The sequence below is a fragment of the Alnus glutinosa genome, chromosome 8 (genome assembly GCF_958979055.1).
Source record: "Alnus glutinosa chromosome 8, dhAlnGlut1.1, whole genome shotgun sequence".
NCBI classification, from domain to species: domain Eukaryota; kingdom Viridiplantae; phylum Streptophyta; class Magnoliopsida; order Fagales; family Betulaceae; genus Alnus; species Alnus glutinosa.
The window spans coordinates 8,085,920-8,107,949 of NC_084893.1; the positions used below are offsets into that span (position 1 = coordinate 8,085,920).

Here is a 22,030-nt window from a genome sequence, read left to right on the forward strand (position 1 = left end):
CCAATGCAGTCGTCAACAAAAGGACGGGGGGCATGAAGTATACCGGGGTGGATACTGGGGGATTTATAATGCGGCTGTGGAAGAAAGTCAAACAAGGATTGCTAAGGAATAAGCAGAGAAAGGAAGGTTCACCAGATAAGCATGGATCATCCCTCAATTATTGTGCAGATTGACCAAAGTTTGCAGTCAACGAGTGTACATAAATCTGGCTTATACAGATAGCATTGTTGATGCAAAGGCAAAATCAAATATGTTTGTTGTTCATGGATAAGTTTCTGCAGTCTTTTGAGTTCATATTCTACCGGGCAAACTTGTATGTGTAAACAAGGTACGTTTCAGGCCTGCACCACCTTCATATTGGATAAAAAGAAACTTTATTTCCTAGTCATATGAATAGGACCAAATGCAAGTTTGAACAAGACACAAACCACCCGCTAAACTTTTATCCTTTAATTTAGTTTCCGAATGAGAACATCCACGAATCTAACACGAAATTAGTGAGTCAAGGTTAATGGATTTGACCTGTTTCATTACATGGGTTACGTTAGAATTGACTTATAAAGTCTAATACCCATGACTAAACACGACCCGAAGCCGACATGCGAACGTGAATTGTCACCCCTATTCAGAACATACAAGAAGATGATTTGAGGGTTGCACAGAAACACCAACAAGATAACGAACTGCATCCCCATTTCTCCAGCAGGCCAAACTTAAACCAAACAAGGAGAGTACAGAAAATGGAATGCAAATTCACATCTTATAGTCAAATCCAAAAATTTTGTGAAGACAATTCTAAATGCTTCTTTCCATTGATGTTAAATGAGGTTCATTTACAAGCATGCTTCATATAGAAGCAGTAAGTTCATAACCACCAGACATGACATCTGAGGAATAAAGAAAACGTGTAAAAGATTTGAATTAACAACTTGTACTACCGCAACCAAAACTGTAATCACTAACTGGAGGACCTAGTAATAAACCCTAGGAGAGCCTCAGTGCCATTTCTTGTAAAAGAGCTCGCTTCTGTGAAGCATTGATTATGTGATTTGTCTCGGCATTCTCAAGCACATCAGTGATTATGGCAGCCGCATGGCCAAGAGGTTCCTCAGCCACCCTCCTCAACATGAAGGCCTGCACAGCCAAAGCTAATTAGTAAAACAACCAAATTATAAAGAGGAATTTGAGAAGTACCAAACAAAAGATTCAGGCTAATTTTTTCAAAAAAAATAAAAAATCAAGAAATGACTTGGGCTTCAGAAGGAAGAATACAGTGAGAGGACAACAGAAAACCTGTGAAATCAACAAATCTGAAATTGATTAGAGTGAAAATCGAGGAATAATACTCAGTGACAAAGAAGTAACTGTGACAACTACAGGGTTCTAGTTTTTCTTTTCTTTTAATGAGAATCTGTATAAAGAGATTATTGCAAACAACTCCGATAAAAAGTCGCCCTAAAAAATTCATGTTAACTTGCATCACCAAGTCCATGATGAGAACACTTGAAAACTAATGACAGATTATACCAGTTCAACTATAAAGAGGCACATAAGGCTCTCCTTGACTAGATAGTTGAACGGTTTCAATTAATTGATGAATATTTGAAAAAATGAAGGATAATGGAAGGAGGGAGGGGGGACCTGGCCATGATGGGATATGATCAATGTACATGGATGCTGAAACCAAGGCTCCCCATCAATTTGAACAGGAAATCCAGCAAAGAGCTGTATCTTAATTGTTTGCCCTTGTGCGAGTCTTCGAGCACGAGAAAGCCCAACCTGTTCCAAACAAACAAGCAGCTCAGTGGCATTTCACAAGCTAGAAATCAAAAACGCCCAAACTCATTTTATCAGGTTAAAACAAAGAAATGGGGGCGAATACAGAATTAAGCTGTTTGGGAAAATGAAACATTAAGACCGCCAGAAATGGCATTAGGTAATTTCCGCCAGCAATGGTATTAGGTAATTTCCAACTGTATCTCTGCCAAAAGGAGAATGGCTCCACCTACAGAATAAATATTACAGAACTAAGTGCTCCACAACTTCTTTATCAGGATGAAGTGTCGGTTCTCCTTAAACCCGAGGATGAACCTAACTTGAAGGATCTTCTTGCCATCTTTCTATCCTTACATTATGAGGGAACAATAATTTCACAATCTTAGTGCTTCCCAGGAGCTATTTAACTTTTTCTCAAATTCCCAACTGAATTCTCATGCTACATCAGCGAGGAGATAAAATGGATATTAACAGATCCCCATAATTTGTAAAGAAACTAAAATTTGACGAGAACGTATCAAATATACATTCAATTTTTAAATGGTAAGTAATAGAATTTATCGAAAACACTCAAAAAAGGAAAATAAATGTGTACATATAACACTGAGAGAAGAAACCACTTCACCTGAAGCTTCCCAAGATGCCATGTCCCTGATATGCTCACAACCTCAAGTATCTTATCATGCATAGATTGCGGATCAAAATTATCATAAGTTTCATCCTCATTTTGCCACAGATCTACACCACCCATGTAGCTTCCAATGTTTGCAACAAGTACACCTTCTGCATCCTGCAAAGATTCAAACAGAATCATATGATTTCTCGCAGGACTGATGGGAATTTTCTTTTACTTGCAGTGCAAATTCAGGATTAAAAATATTTCAAGATAATATTTTTGTGCCAAAAACGTCAGTTCAACAAATAAATCCAGCAATAACAAAAAAGTTAACAAAGAATTCGCAGATATTTCCAGATATCAAAAGAAAGAGAGTAAAAAAAGTATTACAGCCAAAAAAAATTGAAAAAAAGTTACAAAAGCTTCAATTTTGTTTTTCTAGCAAAGTATCATATAGAAAAAAAAAAAAAGAAAAAAAAAAAAGATAAAAAAAAGGAGGTGGAGGAGAAGAAGCATATGCTCTCATCTATAATCATTGATTCTATTGAAAGAAGTATTAATCAATTGCGACAATGATAGAAATTCCAAGGTTATTTAATCAAAAGCAGAAGGCAAGAAAAACTATCAACTGCTTGTAATCCAGACAACTCCAAGAAAGTTGAGAGAGAATATAGCAAAGGAAAATGAAATTCAGAGGGATTGTGATTGCACTTGATGAAAATTTACACACTCGAGAGGCATCCTGAATTTTCTTGATTGATAAATAAAGCATGCACCCAGTGGATCATGATTCATAAAACCCACAACCATACCCTGGAAGGAGGCGCCATAAAAAGTACATCTCATTGGTGACAGTATCCAGAATTTCAAAATCCCACCTATATCCAAAATTCATCAATAATGCAATATATTTTCCAAAAAACTAAAGCCCAACTAGCATGGTGATGATTTCTTAGACAGTTGAGAGCATTCCAAAATCCACAAAATAATTCAAACCCACCTCAGGAACCTCTACCTCAGCTCCATCCACTTCAACACGAACTTGCCAAGGAAAATCAGCAAATGTCCTATCCATTATGCTCCTAGCGCCCTCTCTTGCGTAAAGAACCTTATTCATAAACTGCACATATATTTTAGTAATATCAGGTATTTGGAATTAAAAATCAAAATAAAATAAAATCAACTGAACAAGCAATAATAATTGCAACAACAAAACCAGCATCAGGAAGTAGCACAGTATGTAGAAACCTTCTGAATCAAAAACAAAAAACTAAAAAATCAACTAAAAAAAGGAGAATAAAGTAAGATAGGGCTCCATCCTAGATGAGTGTGATGCTAATCCTTTAACCTTTTTCATTAAAAATGCGTCGAATCTATAGATTCATCTCCTCCCTCCTGCTCTGATCTTCAAATCATCCCCCTAATATTTTTTTGATAAGTGAGAGAAATTTTATAAAAAGCGTAAGACACCTCTAAGTACACAGATAGTATACAACAGGCACCCAACTAAAGCGAGCATAAGAAAAACCCAAACAACCCGAACAAACAGAACCCACCCAAGAAAAACCATAAAACACCAAAGCTCCCAAACCCATAGCCCACAAACAACAGGCCTCAAACCCGAAAACCACCCTAAGCACTCAGCGCTAAAAAACATGGGCCTTGCCTTTCCTACACCTAGAGGACGCTCTTGTAGTATCATAATTTATAGAGCATTCAAGGTTCAGAAGCTCCCTTCTCCCTCTAGACTTAGAGTAAGCACCCTTAATCTCCCACACATTATCCTCTTCAATGGTTGCCAGGAGAGCCACAGTCTGATACCTACTCCCTTCACATGAAACTCCCACCACAGGACAAATATTCACAAAACAAAAAAAGAGCCCAATCCAAAGGAGTGACGGGGAAAAGTCTCCAAAGGGAAGGGGAAGTTCCCATCCTCCCCAACATCCCTCACAGCCAACGCTAACGATGAAGCCGGCACAGTTGAACTGTCAACACCTCCCTTATCCAACAATTCCATCCGGGGCTGAGAATGGACCAGCTCAGATGAATAACCACGAGCCCCAACATAGGAGCTCGGCCTGAGAAACGCCCTCCAGAGAATACCCCTCATCAGAGGAGTTTTCTGGAAAATAACACTTGCATTTGCCGGGTCATGGGAAACCTCTGACAAGGTCTGGGCCCCGATCATAATAGACTGCGAAGAGAGTGAGCTCGGGCCGAAACCCAAAGGAACAACAGGCGGAGCACTGATCACCGACACTGACTCAGTAATCAGGCTATCATCCATCTTCGAAAACCTACTATCCTTTTAACTTTCGATTGTAGAGTTTCAAGGGTTTAGATGCCGGCGATTTCAAGGAAACCAAAACAACTGGCAAAATCTGAGCAACCTCTAACACTATCGAGGGAACCAAAATATTCGGCCTTGGAAAGGGAAAAAAGGAGCCGCCGGCTTCACCTCACCACGCTGGACCACAACCAACCAACCCGACATCTTCAACTGCGATCTCCGGACACAAGACCTCTTCCGCTGAAACGCGCTGAACGAAAGCAGACCTCACCAGAGAATACTCAAAATGCCAGTCGTCAATCCAAGCAGCTGTTGGAGGCATCTCATCACGTCGACCAATGTCAGGCATCCTCCTAATATTTCCCATTGTTCAATACAGATTTGGATCAAGGCAATATCAAGATACAAAGCATTGAAAAAAAAAAAAAAAAAGCAAAAGGTTTTATTTTTTTTTTGGATGAGTAATGGAAAATTCATTAAAAGCACAAAGAGCGATCAAGTACACATGAAGTATACAAGAACGGCATCTAAGAAGAAGAGGAAAACAATACATGAAAAAAGAAAAAGAAAAAAAAGCGCAAGGTTTATTGCCCTTTTATTTTTTTTTTCATTTTTCTTTATCTTTTTGGGAAGTGGGGGCCAGGCAGCTTAACGTCATTAATTGACATGCTCAACAACAAAGAGTTCATAAAATTAATAAAAGATTCCCCAGTTAGATTTTTGTCTATGTTATAATATAGCACCAGCATTTCTGGAAAGTTTAAAATCAAGGTATTTTGCGGACTATGTAGGTAGCATAATGGGCTGATATTTTCCACATAACTTCATAAATAGGTTGCACTTAAGCAATAGGATTCCTTTCTTTATGCCTAAAATATGAAATGAAATTTTCAGCCAGCTAGCAAGAATTAGTAGATTGCAACTTATTGGTCCAGCACAAACATTTTTAACCTTTACAAACTAAAGCATTAATAGCCTTATCCATACCTAGACTTATTATGACCCCAAATATATCACCATGAAATTTCAAGTAATTTATTTGACAAGATAAAGTATCTTGGATGCAAATTGTAGAAACAAATAATATTTGGCTTTTCAAGCTTACTCATCTTATGAGCATTTATTGATTTATATAGATTTTATACATTTTTTTTTTATAAGTAATAAACTGACTTTATTAAAAGCGTCAGACACCCCTTAGTACACCGGCAGTATACAAGAGAAAACGCAAAGCTGGAAATCGAAAAAAAACAGCCCAAAAAAAGAAAGAAAGAAGCCCACCAAACAAACCCACGAGAACCTAAACCTACAAGAACAAAGAACCCCAACCCAACCCTTAAGGAACACACAAGAAACCCACCCAAAAACCCACAGGAACCAACACCCTAAAACACAACACCCGTAGTCCACAAACAACCCACAAACTACAGAACCTGAGCCTTTCCTCTTCTACTCCTAGAAGGCACACTTGCACCGTCGTAGTTTATGGAGCTCTTCAGATTCTGCAGTTCTCTCCTTCCTTTGATCTTATCCCGCTTCCCCATACTACCCTGATGAAAATCTTCCTCAATGGCATCCAACAAAGCCAGGGCCGAATCTTCATCCTCAGCATCATCCGACTCCCACTCCAAATGTAAGTCGGGAGGAATAACGCTCAATGGGTGAGGAAAGTCACCTTCCTCTCCCTGATCCCACAAAACAATCTCCTCAGATGGGCTAAACCCTACCGGCCACTCCTGAGATTGGATCAAGCCATTCGAGTTGGGAGTCTCACCCTTGTCAATGGTCATCGATTTGCAGCCGCTCAAGGGGGAGGGAACTCTCGGGAGAAGGAACCCGCGCCGTAGCCCCACTCCCCCACTTGGCATCGGCAGGTTCTGAACCACAGACCCGTCCAAAGCCTGAGAAGAAGTACCCAAACACTGCGTCATCGGCGAACTCAAAGCTGTCACTGCCTCATCAATCAGGGAAATATCCAACTTACTCGCTTTGGCCTTCGATTTTCGTTGATACCTCATGACTGATTTTGTTTCGGACGGGTAAATGGGAGCCCCACTGTCCGCCATCACCGGAAGAGACAAACAAATACTCTCTCCCAACGCATCCGCCCCCAAAGAGGGAAACTCAAATCCTTTAGAGTCCGAATCCAGCCCCCCAAGCAGACACGGGGTTAAGTCACAAACAGACACTTCCGATCGCAGGTTGGGCTTCGCCGCACACACTGAGGCAAAAGGATCTTCAACCACCGCCGTGCACAAGCTAGGACTTGCGCTGGAGAACTCGCCAGTATCCAACAGCCCTCCACCCATGCCAGTGGTCGTCTTCACCTCCGACCTAGACCCATCTTGCCGGGCCAAAACAGGTTGAGCGGAGAAAGCCGGATTCTCCACCGGAGAAGAACCCCCCATCCATGACGAGCCTGACTTGAACACCGGAAGAGTAGAAGTCGACCCGTCCAAGGCTTCCGGCGCCGAAGAGCCCAAACCCGACATTCCAGAGTCCAACCTTGCTTCGTCGAGACCACAAACCTGATCCGGGAAAAACCTCTTAGCCTTCTTGGGGTTGGGCTTAAAGCCCAACTTCCTAGAACCATCCCTATAGCGTGGCCTTCTAAGCACAGCTGAAGAGATCCTGCACCGGCCCAGTTTCAGCCCAACAGAAGAAATCCTGCTTCAGCCCACGTTAGACCCACTCACCCAATCCAGCCAAACTCCAACCTGTTCGAGGATCTTTCTGCAGACTGAGACGTTGCAGTCCCTTGTACTGCACTCTCTGCCTTTTTGAACATTGGAGCCATCACCACAGAGGTCTTTACCCACCGGATCCAAAAGGCTTTTCTCCTAGGCGGAACAGTCCACCGCCTGCCGGACAATCGCGCAAGACCACTCCTTTATCGGGAACTGCTCCTCCTCGCACCAGGCCACCTCCTGTTGCGAGACCAGATTCCGGCCACCAAAAGCAGGGATGGTTGGCGTCGAGCGAACCGCCTCCGCGAAAGATAGTGGTCCCACTGCCTTTCTCAAACAAACCCCCACCTTCTTCCCCCTTTACTTCTCCTCCGGCGAGGAAACACCGAACCCGCACCCTACCGAAGAACCAAAAAATTCTAAAGCCTTATGCAACTCAATAATAAACTTGAGCCAACCCCATCCACCCCGCCCCTCAGGAATACGAAGAAACCCTCTCTGAACGCCCACCCCATAGACCGCTGCCTCCACAAACCGGCCATTAGTGTTACCTCCAATACAAACTATTGTCACCTTCGCCCCCTCCCTGAAAGATTTAACAAAATCAGATAGACCATGACCACCCATCAGCACCTCCATGGTCGAAACCAGCCATTCGATGCACTGGTTGCTAAGGAATACCGCACCGGAATAAAATTTCCGCTTTTCTTCCACCCTTAGCACTGACGCCCCTTCAATAACCGAGAAGACAAACGCTTTTGCCTCCACCAGAAATCGTCTATCCATCTCTCAAAGCCCTAGCGTGGCGCGCCTCCACACGCCACCACTAGGGAAAGAGCAGTGTGAATGTGTGAACTATGAAAAATAAACCAACTAATAGCGAGTAAAATCAACATAAAATGGATCATAAGCTTTTGCCTCCTCTCTTCCTTTCGATCCCCGAACTTCTTTGTTCTTTCTGAGTACTCCTCTTGATATAGAGTTTATACATGATACAAGATAACATCAAAGTACTTGCTTCCTAGTCTAATACTATCTCTTAGAGATAAACCTAATCTAAATACAAAACTGTGATCAGCAGCCTAAAGTAAACAAATACAGTTCAAACTCTTCTAATAAATACAGGTAGGATTCTATCTCTTTAGGAACCGGTTGTCACTAGTAGTTGTGATCAACCGGGTTTCTTCTTAACACACTCACTAGGACTCTTATTAGTTTGAATAGAGTTAGGAGTGTGTTGTGCTTTAATATCCTCCCGCAAGTGCAACAGGAGTAGCAGACGTTGAGCTTGTAAGACAAATAATGAAATCTTTTAGAAACAAGCGGTTTAGTTAGCACATCTGCAATCTGATCAGCATTTGAAACAAATGGAATCTCTAGGTCCTTGGATGCAACCAACTCTCGAACAAAATAGAAATCAATAGCAACATGCTTGGTGTGAGCATGAAAAATAGGATTGACCGATAAGTAAGTTGCTCCAATATTAAACGAGCTGAGCTACTCGCGAGCTTACTCGAGATTGGTTCGAATAAACTCGACTCGTACTCGAATCGATTATTAAATGAGCTACTCGTGAACACGAAAATCAAACTCGATTATTAAACGATACAAACTCGTATAAACTCGGCTCGACTCAATTAAAGCTCGTGAACCCGCTCGTATAAGGATCGACTCGTTCATTAAAGCTCGACTCGTGTGTATATATATATATATATTAAAAATAAGTTTTAATTTATTAATATATAACTTATTTGTATGATATACTATATGTAAGCATGAATTAAGTAACAAATAAAAATGGTCAATAAATATTAATTGGTTATATCAATATGTATATAAAATAGTAAAAGTGAATAATATCAATACTTAATTGTTAATCATATAATCATATGATATAATGACATTCAGATACTTAATCATATGATTCATATTATATTATTCATATAATATAATATGACTATATGATCATATAATAATATAACATTGTAGCATATGACATGTAATTATTAATTCACTATATCCAATGTTATAACTTATATGTATTATTATTAGATACTTATGAATCATTATATCACCGTCATCACGTGATCCAAAATCTAAGATCATATGAGTATACAAATAAAATGATTAAATATTTAGATACTTAGATACACTGATTAAGTATGATGTAAGATTTTAAGTATCTAATAATTATTGAGAAATGCTAGGTGTACCAAATTTTTTTACCAAGAGATGGGTACCAAATGATGTGTAGCTTATTCATTGGAGATGATCAAAACAATTAATAAAAAGAAATGCTACAAGTACCAATGAATAAGCTCCACATCATTTGGTGCCCATCTTTTGGTAAAAAAATTTAGTACCCCTATCATTTCTCATAATTATTAATAATACTTAAGAGTCTTAGATACAATGATTAGGTATATAGATTTTTTTTTTTTTTTTTTTGAAACTGAATATATTCCATTATTGCATCTCTAAATAACATTACATCAATATTGATCCTAAACAAAAGGATCTCAGGGATATGGTTGTTCCCTAAAAACAATATTACTAACACTCAAGAGGAATGTCCTCCGGCCAACATAAATCCATAATAATAGAAGAAGCCTCCTTAATTATATACATAAGTATGAATTCATATTAATTATATGAATTATAATGACACTTTTTAAACTTAATCATATTATTCATATATAATAATAGTGTAATTCAAAATTCTAATTTACAGTTTTGAAACTTAAGTAAATATGATATAATTATATTGAATAAACAATGATAAACTGATTCATATAATCCAAAATTAAGTAATTACGATTATAATCACCAATATGTTAATTATAATCACAAATTAAGTATTATCATTACAATTTAGATCACGTGCTCATATGATCTAAAATTGTTCAATATAATCATTTGATATGATCATATGATTATATAATAATTATCATTGTTAATATTATTAACTCAATATATGATAGTTAATATTTATATTGACATTTGTTACAATTTTCTATCATTAGATACTCAAGAATCATTAGATCACATTTTATGATCAAAGATCAAATGATAATACTTTTTTGTTCGAGATCATATGATATGATCATTGGTTATATATATTAAGTATGTAAGTATATAGATTTCGTATATAGATTATGATTAGGTATCTAAATATGAATTGTTGTATCATAATTTATAAATGTATAATTAGAAAATAAGTTATAAGTTTGAGTTCATAATCACATTATTATAAGAATATGTTCATATAATTACAAATTAAGCTACGAATATTAAACAATTAAGTAGGTGCTCAAAGCAACCTAATCAACTACAATTCAACTAATTGGATCACTTGGGAAGGAAAAAAATTGTATTTTAGAATTAAAAGCCAAAGTTCATAAGATTATCAGATACAAATTTAATGTATTATTGATTTCAAATATTATTTAATATTAAATTGAAATCTTAGAATTACAAAGGATATTGACAAATATAAATATGGGAATGTATTGACCAAATTCACCTAATAAAAAATTTATTTCTCTCTTAAAATTCCACTCAAGTCTCGCTCAAGATTCTCATATTTTTGGCCCTCCCTTAATTTTGTGAAAAACTTCCCTCTAAAAGTCACAGACCATTTGAAAATTGAACCAAAATTAGACTTTTGAAAATTTATTTCAAAAACTGCATTAATTAAAACCTAAATCCATATCCTTTAATCGCACGAATTAAAGTTCCAAAATTAAAACCGTATTTTTTAATGTCATTAAAAACATTCATACATTCAGTAAAACTCACATTAACCAAATTAAATTATTGTTGATTCCGTAAAAATAAATACAATGTATTATTATTATTACTATTTTGAAAGTAAATACAATGTATTATTGATTTCGAATATTTGTTGATATTAAATTGAAATTTTAGAATTATAAAAGATCTTAGCAATTGTAAATATGGGAATTGTATTAACCAAATCCACCTAATAAAAAATTGAGATATGATTCATTGTCAACTTTTCACACAACTATCCTATGTGGTGGGAATCATAGGCTCTTTGAAAAAAAAAAAGAAAAAGAAGTCACAATTATCCTATGATTCCCTGCCACATATGATAATTGTGTTTTTAGTTGTGTGAAATGTTGGCAAGAAATTATATCTCTAAAAAAATTTAATTCTCTCTTAAAATTTCACTCAAATCTCTCTCAAGATTCTCCTATTTTTGGCAATCTCTTAATTTTGCGAAAATCCTCCCTCCAAAAGTCACGGATCCTTTGAAAATTGAACAAAAATTAGAATTTTGAAAATTTATTTAAAAAATTGCATTAATTAAAAACCCTATTCTTTAATCACATGAATTAAAGTCTCAAAATTAAAACCGTACTATTTAATTGCATTAATAACATTCCTTAAAAATCCTATTAACCAAATTAAATTATTGTTAAAATAGAGGTTGAATATAATCCAACGGAAGGTTAACTTGTTTTTAATCCAACCACTGATATTTGTTCTCCTTGAGGAAAGTCTATACACGGCTTGATTTACCTTTTCATTTGTATTAATTGCATCTGGTCTAATTTTCAAATTCAATCTTAGCCGTTTGTTTTAAAAAAAAAAATCCCATCACTTAGACACGCGTCCACCATTCACTTATCTTCGAAATTTACGCAAATATTTACCAACCGTTGGATCATCAAAATTCATCCTGGCCATTGCTTGTTTCTCCTTTTACGCGTATTGACACTGCCTTGGGAACTTGATTTTTTATTTTCCCAAAAACTGCAAAACATCACACTTAATCAACACTTTTTCCCAAAACATCAAATATCTCTTCTTTTGAAAATGCATGCATCGACTTTTCAGTTTTCTCCAGACCAATAATGAGGCTTTTAGATCTGATGGGTTTCCCTTATTTTAACATTTCATTTTCTCCCTTACCAAAAAACAAATAAAAACATTTCCTTCACTCACTTCTTCAGATCTTCTTCTTCATTTTCTTTTATCAGGCTCACGCAAAGCCTTTTCTTCTTCTTCATTTTTTTTTACTCGTCCTTCCCAAAACATCAGGCAAAAGTGTTGTTCTCAGTCGTTCCGTAGGCCGCCGTCTTTAGCCTTTGGGATGTTTCGGCATTGGGTGCTGAAGGGGCAGTGCTGGGTGAGTCACTAGCCATTGCGATAGTCTCTGGCTAGAGAGCACGTCGGGGAAGCCATCACACGCAGTTCCCGACCTTTGGGCGGTGGACTTGTACCGTTTGGGTGACAGCTGTTTACGATATTGGCTTCAGATCCGTTCCATCAGGCTTGCATTCTATTTTCTCGTCCTTTGCTTTTATGGATTGTGTATGGAATTTGTTCATTTGTTGGTTGGTTCTAGCCTTCTAAGTTCGGGCCGAGCTCGAGTCGAGTAATCGAGCTCGGGATCAACCAAAAGGATCGAGCTCGAGCTCGGACAATATATTTCCCTACGCGAGCTGGTCTCGCACAAGATTTTCCAGCTCGTCTCGAGCTCGAGCTTTACTGTTACTTAAACGAGCCGATCCCGGACAGGCAATTCCCGCTCAGGATCGGCTCGTTTACACCCCTAGTCACACTATATCTTCGGTGGACCAGACAATGTAAGACAAAGTTCATTAAGAAGAGACCGAATCCAAAGCAACTTTGCAACCGTGTTAGCAACAGACTTATACTCAGCCTCTGTTGAAGATCTTGAGACAGTAGGCTGCTTACGAGAGCTCCAAGAAATTAAGTTAAAACCAAGATACACACAATAGGCACCGGTGGAACGTCGATCATCAGACCACCCGGCCCAGTCAACATCCGAGTATGCTTGTAGAGAATTGGATGAAGTCTTGTGCAAAAGTAAACCATGAGAGATGGTATGCTTGAGATACCGAAGAATACGCTTGACAGCTTGCCAATGGAGCTTGGTTGGACGATGCATAAACTGGCATACATGACTTGCGGCAAACGCCAAGTCTGGGCGTGTAAGAGATAAGTACTGAAGTGAACCAACAACACTTCGATATAATGTGGGGTCTTCCATAGGATCACCTGTGTAAACAAATAATGTCGAAGAGGATGCCATGGGAGATGAGATTGGTTTTGCTTCGGTCATGTTGGTTTTGGAAAGTAAATCTCGAATGTAGCGCTGCTGAGAGAGTAAGAGACCATCCTTCACTGGTATAACTTCAATGCCAAGGACATAGTGTAATGGACCGAGATCTTTAACAGCAAAATTACTGCTCAAAAGCTGTAAGAGTTCATCAATGGCAGTGGGAACAAAAGAGACAATAATAATATCATTAACATAAATCAGTAGGAACATAGTGACAGCTACTGTATGATAAAGAAACAGAGAGGAATCGGCTTTGGAGCCAATAAACCCAAGTTCAATCAGTTTCCCATTAAGTCGAGCAAACCATGCCCGGGGTGCCTGCTTTAGTCCATATAGTGCCTTCTTCAACTTGCATATATGATGAGGGTAAGAAGGATGAATAAAACCCGGAGGTTGCTCCATATAGACATCCTCGGACAATAAACCATGCAGAAAAGCATTTTGGATGTCTATTTGTTTCATAGACCACCCAGCCGAGTAAGCGTGTGATAGAACAGTACGTATAGTAGTTGGCTTTACCACAGGGCTGAAAGTCTCACCATAATCAATTCCAGCATGTTGGTCAAAACCCTTAACAACTAGTCATGCCTTGTGAAGATCAATAGACCCATCAGCATTTCTTTTGAGTTAAAAAACCCATTTGCAGCCAACCACATTTTTAGCAACCGAAGCTGGAACAAGAGTCCAAATGCTATTTTTCATCAAAGCGTTAAATTCAGTTTGCATGGCAGTACGCCATTCACTAACCTTGACAGCATTGGTGAAGTATGTAGGTTTTGTAATAGCAACTTCAGAGAGCAATGCCCAAGGTAGAGGATAGCGCACTGTCCCGTCAATGAGCTTCCTGATTGTGCTGACATTATTTTGAGATCGAGTCCGCATTGGATGTATACGGGTTGGTTGCTGATCAGGAGCCACATCCGGTTCTGCAGGAGATGAAAAAGAAGAAATAGAAGGGCTAGGAGGACTGGCACGAGTAGGTGAAGAAGGTAAGGTGGGGATAATCTCGGTAGATGGAGTTGAAATAGCCATTGAATGTGGAATAGATAGGGGTAAGGAAAAAGAAGGAATGGAAGAGGGAGGAGCCGGGTTTGCAGAAGGTGGTGTATTTGAGAAGGGAAAGACATCTTCATGAAAGATGACATCCCTAGATACATAGATACGGCCAGTTTCACTATGATAACATTTATAGCCCTTATGAAGAGTGCTATAGCCTAAGAAGACACAAGGTTTGGAACGAAGGGAGAATTTGTGAGAGTTATACGCACGAAGATTTGGAAAACAAGCGCAGCCAAAGACCTTGAGAAACTTATAATCCGGAACTTGAGAAAAAAGTTTTTCAAAGGGAGAAAGATTTTTGAGTAAGGGAGTTGGCAAGTGGTTTATTAGGTAGCAGCAAGTTAAACAAGCTTCATCCCAAAATTTCTTTGGAAGAGAGATTGCGGCCAGTAAAGCTAAGGTGGTATCAATAAGATGTCGATGCTTCCTTTCCACACAACCTTGTTGTTGGAGAGTGTGAGGGCAGGAAACTCGATGGAGAATGCCAACGGATTGAAAATATTTGTGAAGGTTGCGGTATTCGTTACCCCAATCAGTTTGAACAGATTTTATTTTAGCATTGAAGAGAAGTTCAACCATGGATTGAAAATTGAGAAAAACTTGCATGACATTCGATTTGGATTGAATAGGGTAAACCCAAGTAAAACGACTAAAAACATCCACAAAAGAGACATAAAAACGATTGCCATTTATTGAAATAGTGGGTGAAGGACCCCAAACATCTGAGTAAATTAAATCTAACGGATTACAAATAGAAGTTTGTGAAGCTGAAAAGGGCAATTGGTGACCCTTTGCCTGAGGACAGACATTGCAGGGAGCCGGAGCCTTATTTGACAAAACAGGAAGCTAAAATTTGGATAGGACAAAGTTGACAGTCCGAAGGGCTGGATGACCCAAACGTTGATGCCAACTTTGCGAAGAAGTCCTCTTACCAGCGAGTGCTTGTGATGTGGATGAAGGCACTTGCGGAGGGAAGAGGTGATAAAGGCCATCCTTAAGTGGGCCATGATGAACAGGCAGTTTGGTCTTGCAATCCTTAATGATAAAAAAAGAGGAGTGAAACTCAAAGAATACATCATTGTCAAAAGTAAACTGACGGACAAAGAGAAGGTTTTTGCAGATTTGAGGAACATGAAGTAATTGGTTTAGAAGAAATTTATGACGAGTAAGGGAAAGAGTTGCAGAACCGGAGTGAGATATGGACAAACATGTACCATTCCCTATGCGGATTTGATCTTGCCCAAAGTATTCTTCAGAGGAAATATTCAAGTTCTGCAGGTTGTTGGTGAGGTGGTGAGTTGCACCAGTATTCGGGTACCAATTTTCTTCTGGAGGAAGATTAGGAGAAGAATAATAGGCTTGAGCAAGCTGATATGGAGCAACCAGTGGTCCAGCAAGAGCTGGATCGGGGCGCTGATAGCACCTAGGGGCAGTGTGCCTGATGTTCCCACAAAGCTGGCAGATGGGAAATATGTACCTCTGCCACGGCCAAGAGAGGTAGATCCCCGACCTCGGTAGTTGTTGGTGTTGCGGCCATGACCGCGATAGCCCCAACCTCGGGATGGTGCACCACGGGTGTGAGATGATGTTCAATCCGCATCTCGTGAGCAAGAAGGTGTCCATAGATTTCATCTAGTGATAAAGGATCCAGTCAAGTAGTGATGGAGGTAACAAACGGATCGTAATCAGATCCGAGACCAGCCAAAAAATAAGAGGTGCGCTCAAAATCGTTGAGGTGTTGGCTAGCAGCAGCAAGGTTGTCACAAAGAGCCTTGAATGATTGAAAGTATTCCGTGATCGATGCGCTACCCTTCTTGGAAGTAGCAAGTTGATAATGAATCTGCAAGACCCGGGATCGTGCTTGGGAAGCAAACATGGACACCAAGGTAGTCCAAGTTGGTGAGAGGAGGCACAGCCGACTGCATGAACCACAAGAGGTTCGGAGAGAGTGGAGATTAACACACTGAGGAGCATCTGATAACGTTGGCACCAAGCTAGAAATTCTGGATTTGCTATGGTGGCAAGAGCACCTTGAGTGGTGCTTGGATTCGGGATTGTCTGGGCTGGAGGCTGAGTAGAACCCAGGAAACCGTATGAATCTTGGGCTTTAACAAAAGCCATGATATGAGTTCTCCAACTGGGAAAGTTTGCATTTGAGAGTTTGATTTGCAGGGTGTGGTTCATGTTGGGGATAGTAAAAACAACATTGGATGCGGGTGGAACAAGGGTGGAATTTGTTTCTCCTGAAGTAGTAGAATTGGACATGTGAAGGAAAGAAAAAAAAAAGACGCTAGTCTATGGAAGGCTCTGATACCATATAAAAACAAATAATATTTGGCTTTTCAAGCTTACTTATCTTGTGAGCATCTATTGATTTATATAGAGTTTATACATGACACAAGATAACATCAAAGTACTTGCTTCCTAGTCTAATACTATCTCTTAGAGATAAACCTAATCTAAATACAAAACTGTGATTAGCAGCCTAAAGTAAACAAATACAGTTCAAACTCTTCTAGTAAATACAGGTAGGATTCTATCTCTTTAAGAACCGGTTGTTACTAGTAGTTGTGATCAACCGGGTTTCTCCTTAACACACTCACTAGGACTCTTATTAGTTTGAATAGAGTTAGGAGTGTGTTGTGCTTTAATACAAATCATGACAACTAGAAGTACATTCCTTTCCCTCCAAAAGGAAGTCTAGAGTCAGTTTTAAGCAAACAATTATCAAGATCCTTTTCCTTATATGTAGTATACCATAAATGGGAAGCTCAAATGCTAAGCATTCAAGACTAATCATAATTAAAGTTTAAATTACCTGGTTATAGAACTTCTCTGGATTCTCCTCCCGCAGATTATGAATATCCAGAGCAACCTTTGCATCACACCCAACTCCTGTAAATAATTCTTAATGAAGTTGGTCACCAAATGCATGAGAATATCCATGATAGAACACCAAGTGGACCGTAAAATATAAATTTATGCCCATGCAAGTGGTAGAAGCTAAATGGGCCCACCCAGGAATTGTATGCCAATTCTACCCATGAGCCAACCAAAATATTTCAGTGCAATTGGATTGGCCATTTTACAGTAATTAATGGAAAAAATAGGCAGGAAGATAACATGGTTAGGTTTACAACTCAGAGTACACTAATTCAAAAAGATCAGAGTTTGTTTTTGATTTCCTTTCTAGCATTAATTTTGTCTTTTTAAGGATTGATTTTAATTGAAACCAATTGAATTTTGACCTGACCCAACCCAGTGACTTCAAAAACCAATACTTGGCAGAATGAAAGGTGAGAGTCAAGCACATCAAAGTTTAACAACAGACATATCTCAAGTTGATAGTCCAAAATTCAAGTAAAATGTTGCACTGTAAGTTCCTACTGCAGGTCTATGCCATTTGAGAACCAAAATTTTATCATCTGCTTCAAGGGAAAACTTATCTCTAATGAAAATTGTGCTAATTAACTGCAAAAAAAAAAAATGCAGTAACATACCAAGATAGTTATTCATGAATTTTGGTGGTTGGGGCTGCTTTCCTCGTTGATTTAAAATTGCTACCTTCCACCGGTCAAGAATGGTTACCGCAGAATGCTCTATGTGGTGTAACACTGTGCAAAGGCCCCCATGTCTCTCCACAGATCCCAAACCACCTCCCCAGGAAAGGACCCTGGCCAGATCATTTCCAGTCCCAGCAGGAAGAATAGCAACTGGAGGAGGAGAAACAAAATTTTGCTTGTCTATGGCATTCAAAACCCAACCAACAGTACCATCTCCCCCACATACAAGGATTCTGAAATGAGGCACCTTTCTGAATAAATAAAGACCCACCTCAGGACCCTCTGTTGAGCTCAACTCAAAAACCTAAAAGCATGCACCAACAAGAACAAACCTGATAAAAATCAAATGATGTAAATAAAAATAATACTAATAAATAAATAAATAAACTTAAAGATAAGAGAGCATCCCAAACTTCACTTGGGGGAAAAAAGAGGTGACCAACATGATACAAGTAGATAGATTTTCAAAACTTTCAACCCTGACAATTTATGGTTGCAAGCTACGCCAAAGAAGCTGACTAATTAGTGAACTTTTCATGCCTCCCATGATTAAAAGGAAGTCATTCCACCAAGAAAATAACAAATGGCTGCCTTATTAAATGAGCTTTCTTGACTCTACCCAATTGGTACCTTAAGTAAAGATCTTCACCAAACTACCAGGTTGTTTGACCAAGATAAAATCAAAGTGTAAACCCCCATTACAATCACACAAGATAAAAGTCATGTCACACCACCTCAAATGTGCAGTTGTTTTTTGAATCTTCTTCTTCTTCTTTTTGAATCTTTCAGACATCATCCCAAGATTTTGTCCAAAATCCGATTATTTTAACAAAATGTCAGTTTGACAGAAAGAAATTATTTATTCCACTTTTTATATAATGCAATACCTTAATGTAGCTTACTCATTTAAAAAAAAATAAAATAAAATAAAAAAAAGAAAGAAAGAAGAAGAAGAAGATGAAAAAAGAAAAGAAAAAAACCTTAATATAGCCTCAACATTGATATATAGTATATTCACTATGCTACAAAGCACCTTGAGCATCATTTCTGTCTCTAAAGGAATACTGCTACAACTTGAGGAAAAAAAAAATGTTTCCACTAAGACTATCCTAACACTTAATAAAAAGCTTGATATTGACCAAAAGCCAAAAAAAGGTATTGCAAAATCTTTAAGATGATACTTACACTTCTCTTGTTCAGGGAGAGAAAGTAACAAGTTCACATCTATCCAAAAAAGTAATAATCTAACTGCATGATAGAGAAAATTGACCTGAACGGGATTCAAAAGTATATTTAAACGTAGCCTAAGTGAATCCCCATGCTGAGCCCCACTCTTCTTGTTGATGAAAACTAGCAAGGGCCTTGCATCTGGAGGCAAATCAATCAACTCATATCTCTGTTTCATTCTTAATATCTGAGACTCATCCTTTTGATTGATTGAAGAACTTTTGACACTGGGCTTTGAATCCAGTTTGTCATCTACATTACCATTTTGGTGTTGATACTCCAGATTCATGCTACCATTACAGTTTTCCTCTATTCCATGAGAACCATCAACTGTTTGATGAGTATCAGCAGTGCTTTCTGTGGATGAGTCCACAGTACTACCACTATTTCCGGTGTCAACAGAAGATTCATTTCCATGCTTGTACTTCTTGCTCTTATTCCGGATGGTTGCACGCATTGAAGATGCTATCTCATTGGCTCCATGAGTAAGTGAGCTCAAAAATCCACCTGCGGATGTCCGGTTTAACTTCTTTACATGGAGTGGTGATAGAATCAATCTTCTGAATGGGCCTAAATCACAAACATCACCTATTTCATTGGACAAACTACTGTGGCAATCAACGTGTACTAGTCGTTGACACCACAAGCAACACCATATAGGGGATCCACCAAGGAAAGACCCACTACATGGTTCCTCACAATAGCTACAGAAAGAAGTACCATCAGGTTGATCTGTGATCTCTGTCCATCGAACAGCCCATTGATGCATCACAGGTTCATTTCCAATCATAGATACACATTTGCAATCCTTATGTGCGCTAGAAGAGCAGCTTAGATGTGATGCCGCACCACAAATGTTGCATCGGTGAATAAAACTGTCTGAAGCCACCATAGGCCCAAGAGTTTGGGAAGGGGACATGGGCTTCAAGCACACACAACAATTTAAATTTTTTCCACGAGATACTGATTCTAGAATCCAAGTATGAGCAGTTACAGGAACTTTATGCCTTGTCCTTGGATTTTTCTTTGACCTGGCTATGGCTTTCATCCAACTTATATTGATGTCTCTCCTCCATTGAAAGGCACTATAGGCTATAGTCAAAATTCCAACTAGGACAGCAATAAAACAAGATATAATGAAAAGCCGATCTGTTGGATTCTTATTGTTCCAAATGGGAAGTAACATCTCCATATCTTTGTATTCATCCATTCCTCAGAATATAACTTTTACCTATTCTGCATGCACAGATATTAGTGGAAAACTGCCAAATCCATGAAACAATGAGCCAACTGACTCTCTATAGCAGCCTACTTATATTTCCTCCAATAAAGTACTATCATATGTAACCAACCTTAAATCCACTGCCAAACCAGAGTCACTGTCCTACCAAAACACTGATTGCACCAAAAAAGTTTGAATGATGTGTTGAAACTATGCTACTCAATGCAATTACTCCACCCTGTTTCATTAAGAGAGTGTTTAATCATAGATTCCTCCAAAGCACCTACTGTCAATCCCAGTGGTAGTAACCGTGAAATCCCGAGTCTTGATCGGAATTCAGGGCCAAAGCTAGCATTCAAATACCTGTAAAACAGAAGAATTACGTCCATAATAACTTCCAATAACAGCTTAAGATTAAGACCATTCAACTTAGTCACAAAATTTCTTCCTCGTTGAAATTTATAGCAAAGAATCTTTCATAACTCATAAGTTCTTAAATTTAAACGCGAATGGTGGTTACAGTTTCAGTGGTATTAAAAAAATATCTCTCATAGAAATTCGAGAATAATGTGCACATAAATATAAAAAAATAGAAAAAAAAATATATATAATTTTAAAAAAATCACAGCCGAAATTATGATAATTGGAAACCTTAAAAACACCAATGTCCCTTTGGTTGCTAAGAAATTCTGCAAAACCTAGAAAAATAAAAGGTTAAAAAAAATTGATCGCTTAGATTACACATAAAATAAAACCAATAACTCAATTTCCAACTGACCCTAAGACAACCACACGCAAGCTTTCGAGCTTTAAAAAACTAAAGCAACAAAAGACTTCCGGCGACTCGAAATTTCACCTTCTTTTCTCTCCGTTTCTCAACAAACAAACAAAAAATTTGAAAGGAAACAAGACATCAGAGAAGTCACATATATCAATAAGAACGGCATTGATCAATCAACAATTAGTGCAAAAAAAAATCGAAAAAGAAGAAGAACATGAAGACGAACTTACTGTAACGCACAGAAGCTACGCAAGACGGATCGATCGGGTCGAGCAGAGCAAAACCCTAAGTTGATCTACAACGAGAAGTGAAACCTCAAGAGAGAGAGAATCGAAGCAAAGCCAAACTCCAAAGCTTTCCAACATGAGAAATCGAGGAAATTCAAATATTTTTAATTATTTTCTTCGCCTTTTCCTTTTTTTTTTTTTTTTTGGAAAGAACTTGTATTAAGTTCGGTTTTAATTTTTTTTCTTTTTCTTTTTTCTTTCTGAAGATTCCAGAGCGCGACAAAGGTGCATAGATACGAATCTAGTTCTCCGGGTTCCACGTGGCAGGCAGTAGGAGCATTACGTGGCGCGAATTTTTTGTGGGACCCGAACGGGCTTTTAGGCTGGCTTTAATTGCACACTTCACTGCCCCTACGGATTAGACGCTTTAATTGCACACTTCGGCAAAATAAAGTTAAGTGGAA

At 38.4% G+C, this 22,030-nt stretch overlaps 1 protein-coding gene across 2 annotated transcripts; it reads right to left on the bottom strand.

Moving 5' to 3' along the window:
* Positions 1 to 741: 741 nt before the first annotated feature.
* On the bottom strand, positions 742 to 21,816 carry LOC133874979 (diacylglycerol kinase 1). Of its 2 annotated transcripts, XM_062312937.1 has the most exons (8): positions 21,570 to 21,797; positions 19,380 to 20,921; positions 18,047 to 18,413; positions 17,365 to 17,441; positions 3,393 to 3,512; positions 2,402 to 2,566; positions 1,642 to 1,779; positions 742 to 1,134 (listed from the first exon to the last, which is right to left on the bottom strand). In XM_062312937.1, the coding sequence occupies exons 2-8, from the start codon at positions 20,544 to 20,546 to the stop codon at positions 985 to 987; spliced, it is 2,184 nt and encodes a 727-aa protein (XP_062168921.1). In that variant the 5' UTR covers positions 20,547 to 20,921; positions 21,570 to 21,797; the 3' UTR covers positions 742 to 984. The 2 variants fall into 2 exon arrangements, with proteins under 2 accessions (XP_062168921.1, XP_062168920.1); XM_062312936.1 differs by lacking the exons at positions 742 to 1,134; positions 1,642 to 1,779; positions 2,402 to 2,566; positions 3,393 to 3,512 and adding an exon at positions 12,300 to 13,622 and having other exon boundaries at positions 21,570 to 21,816.
* Positions 21,817 to 22,030: the final 214 nt, after the last annotated feature.

Excerpts from the sequence above, each read along its gene's own strand:
- LOC133874979 (XM_062312936.1), bottom strand. The coding sequence starts at position 20,546 with ATGGATGAATACAAAGATATGGAGATGTTACTTCCCATTTGGAACAAT. Across the intron at positions 18,414-19,379 it reads TACTTTTGAATCCCGTTCAG|GTTTTTGAGTTGAGCTCAAC; the intron begins GTCAATTTTCTC and ends GCATGCTTTTAG. Across the intron at positions 13,623-17,364 it reads CAGAGAAGTTCTATAACCAG|CTTTTGAGCAGTAATTTTGC; the intron begins GTAATTTAAACT and ends GAACTCTTACAG.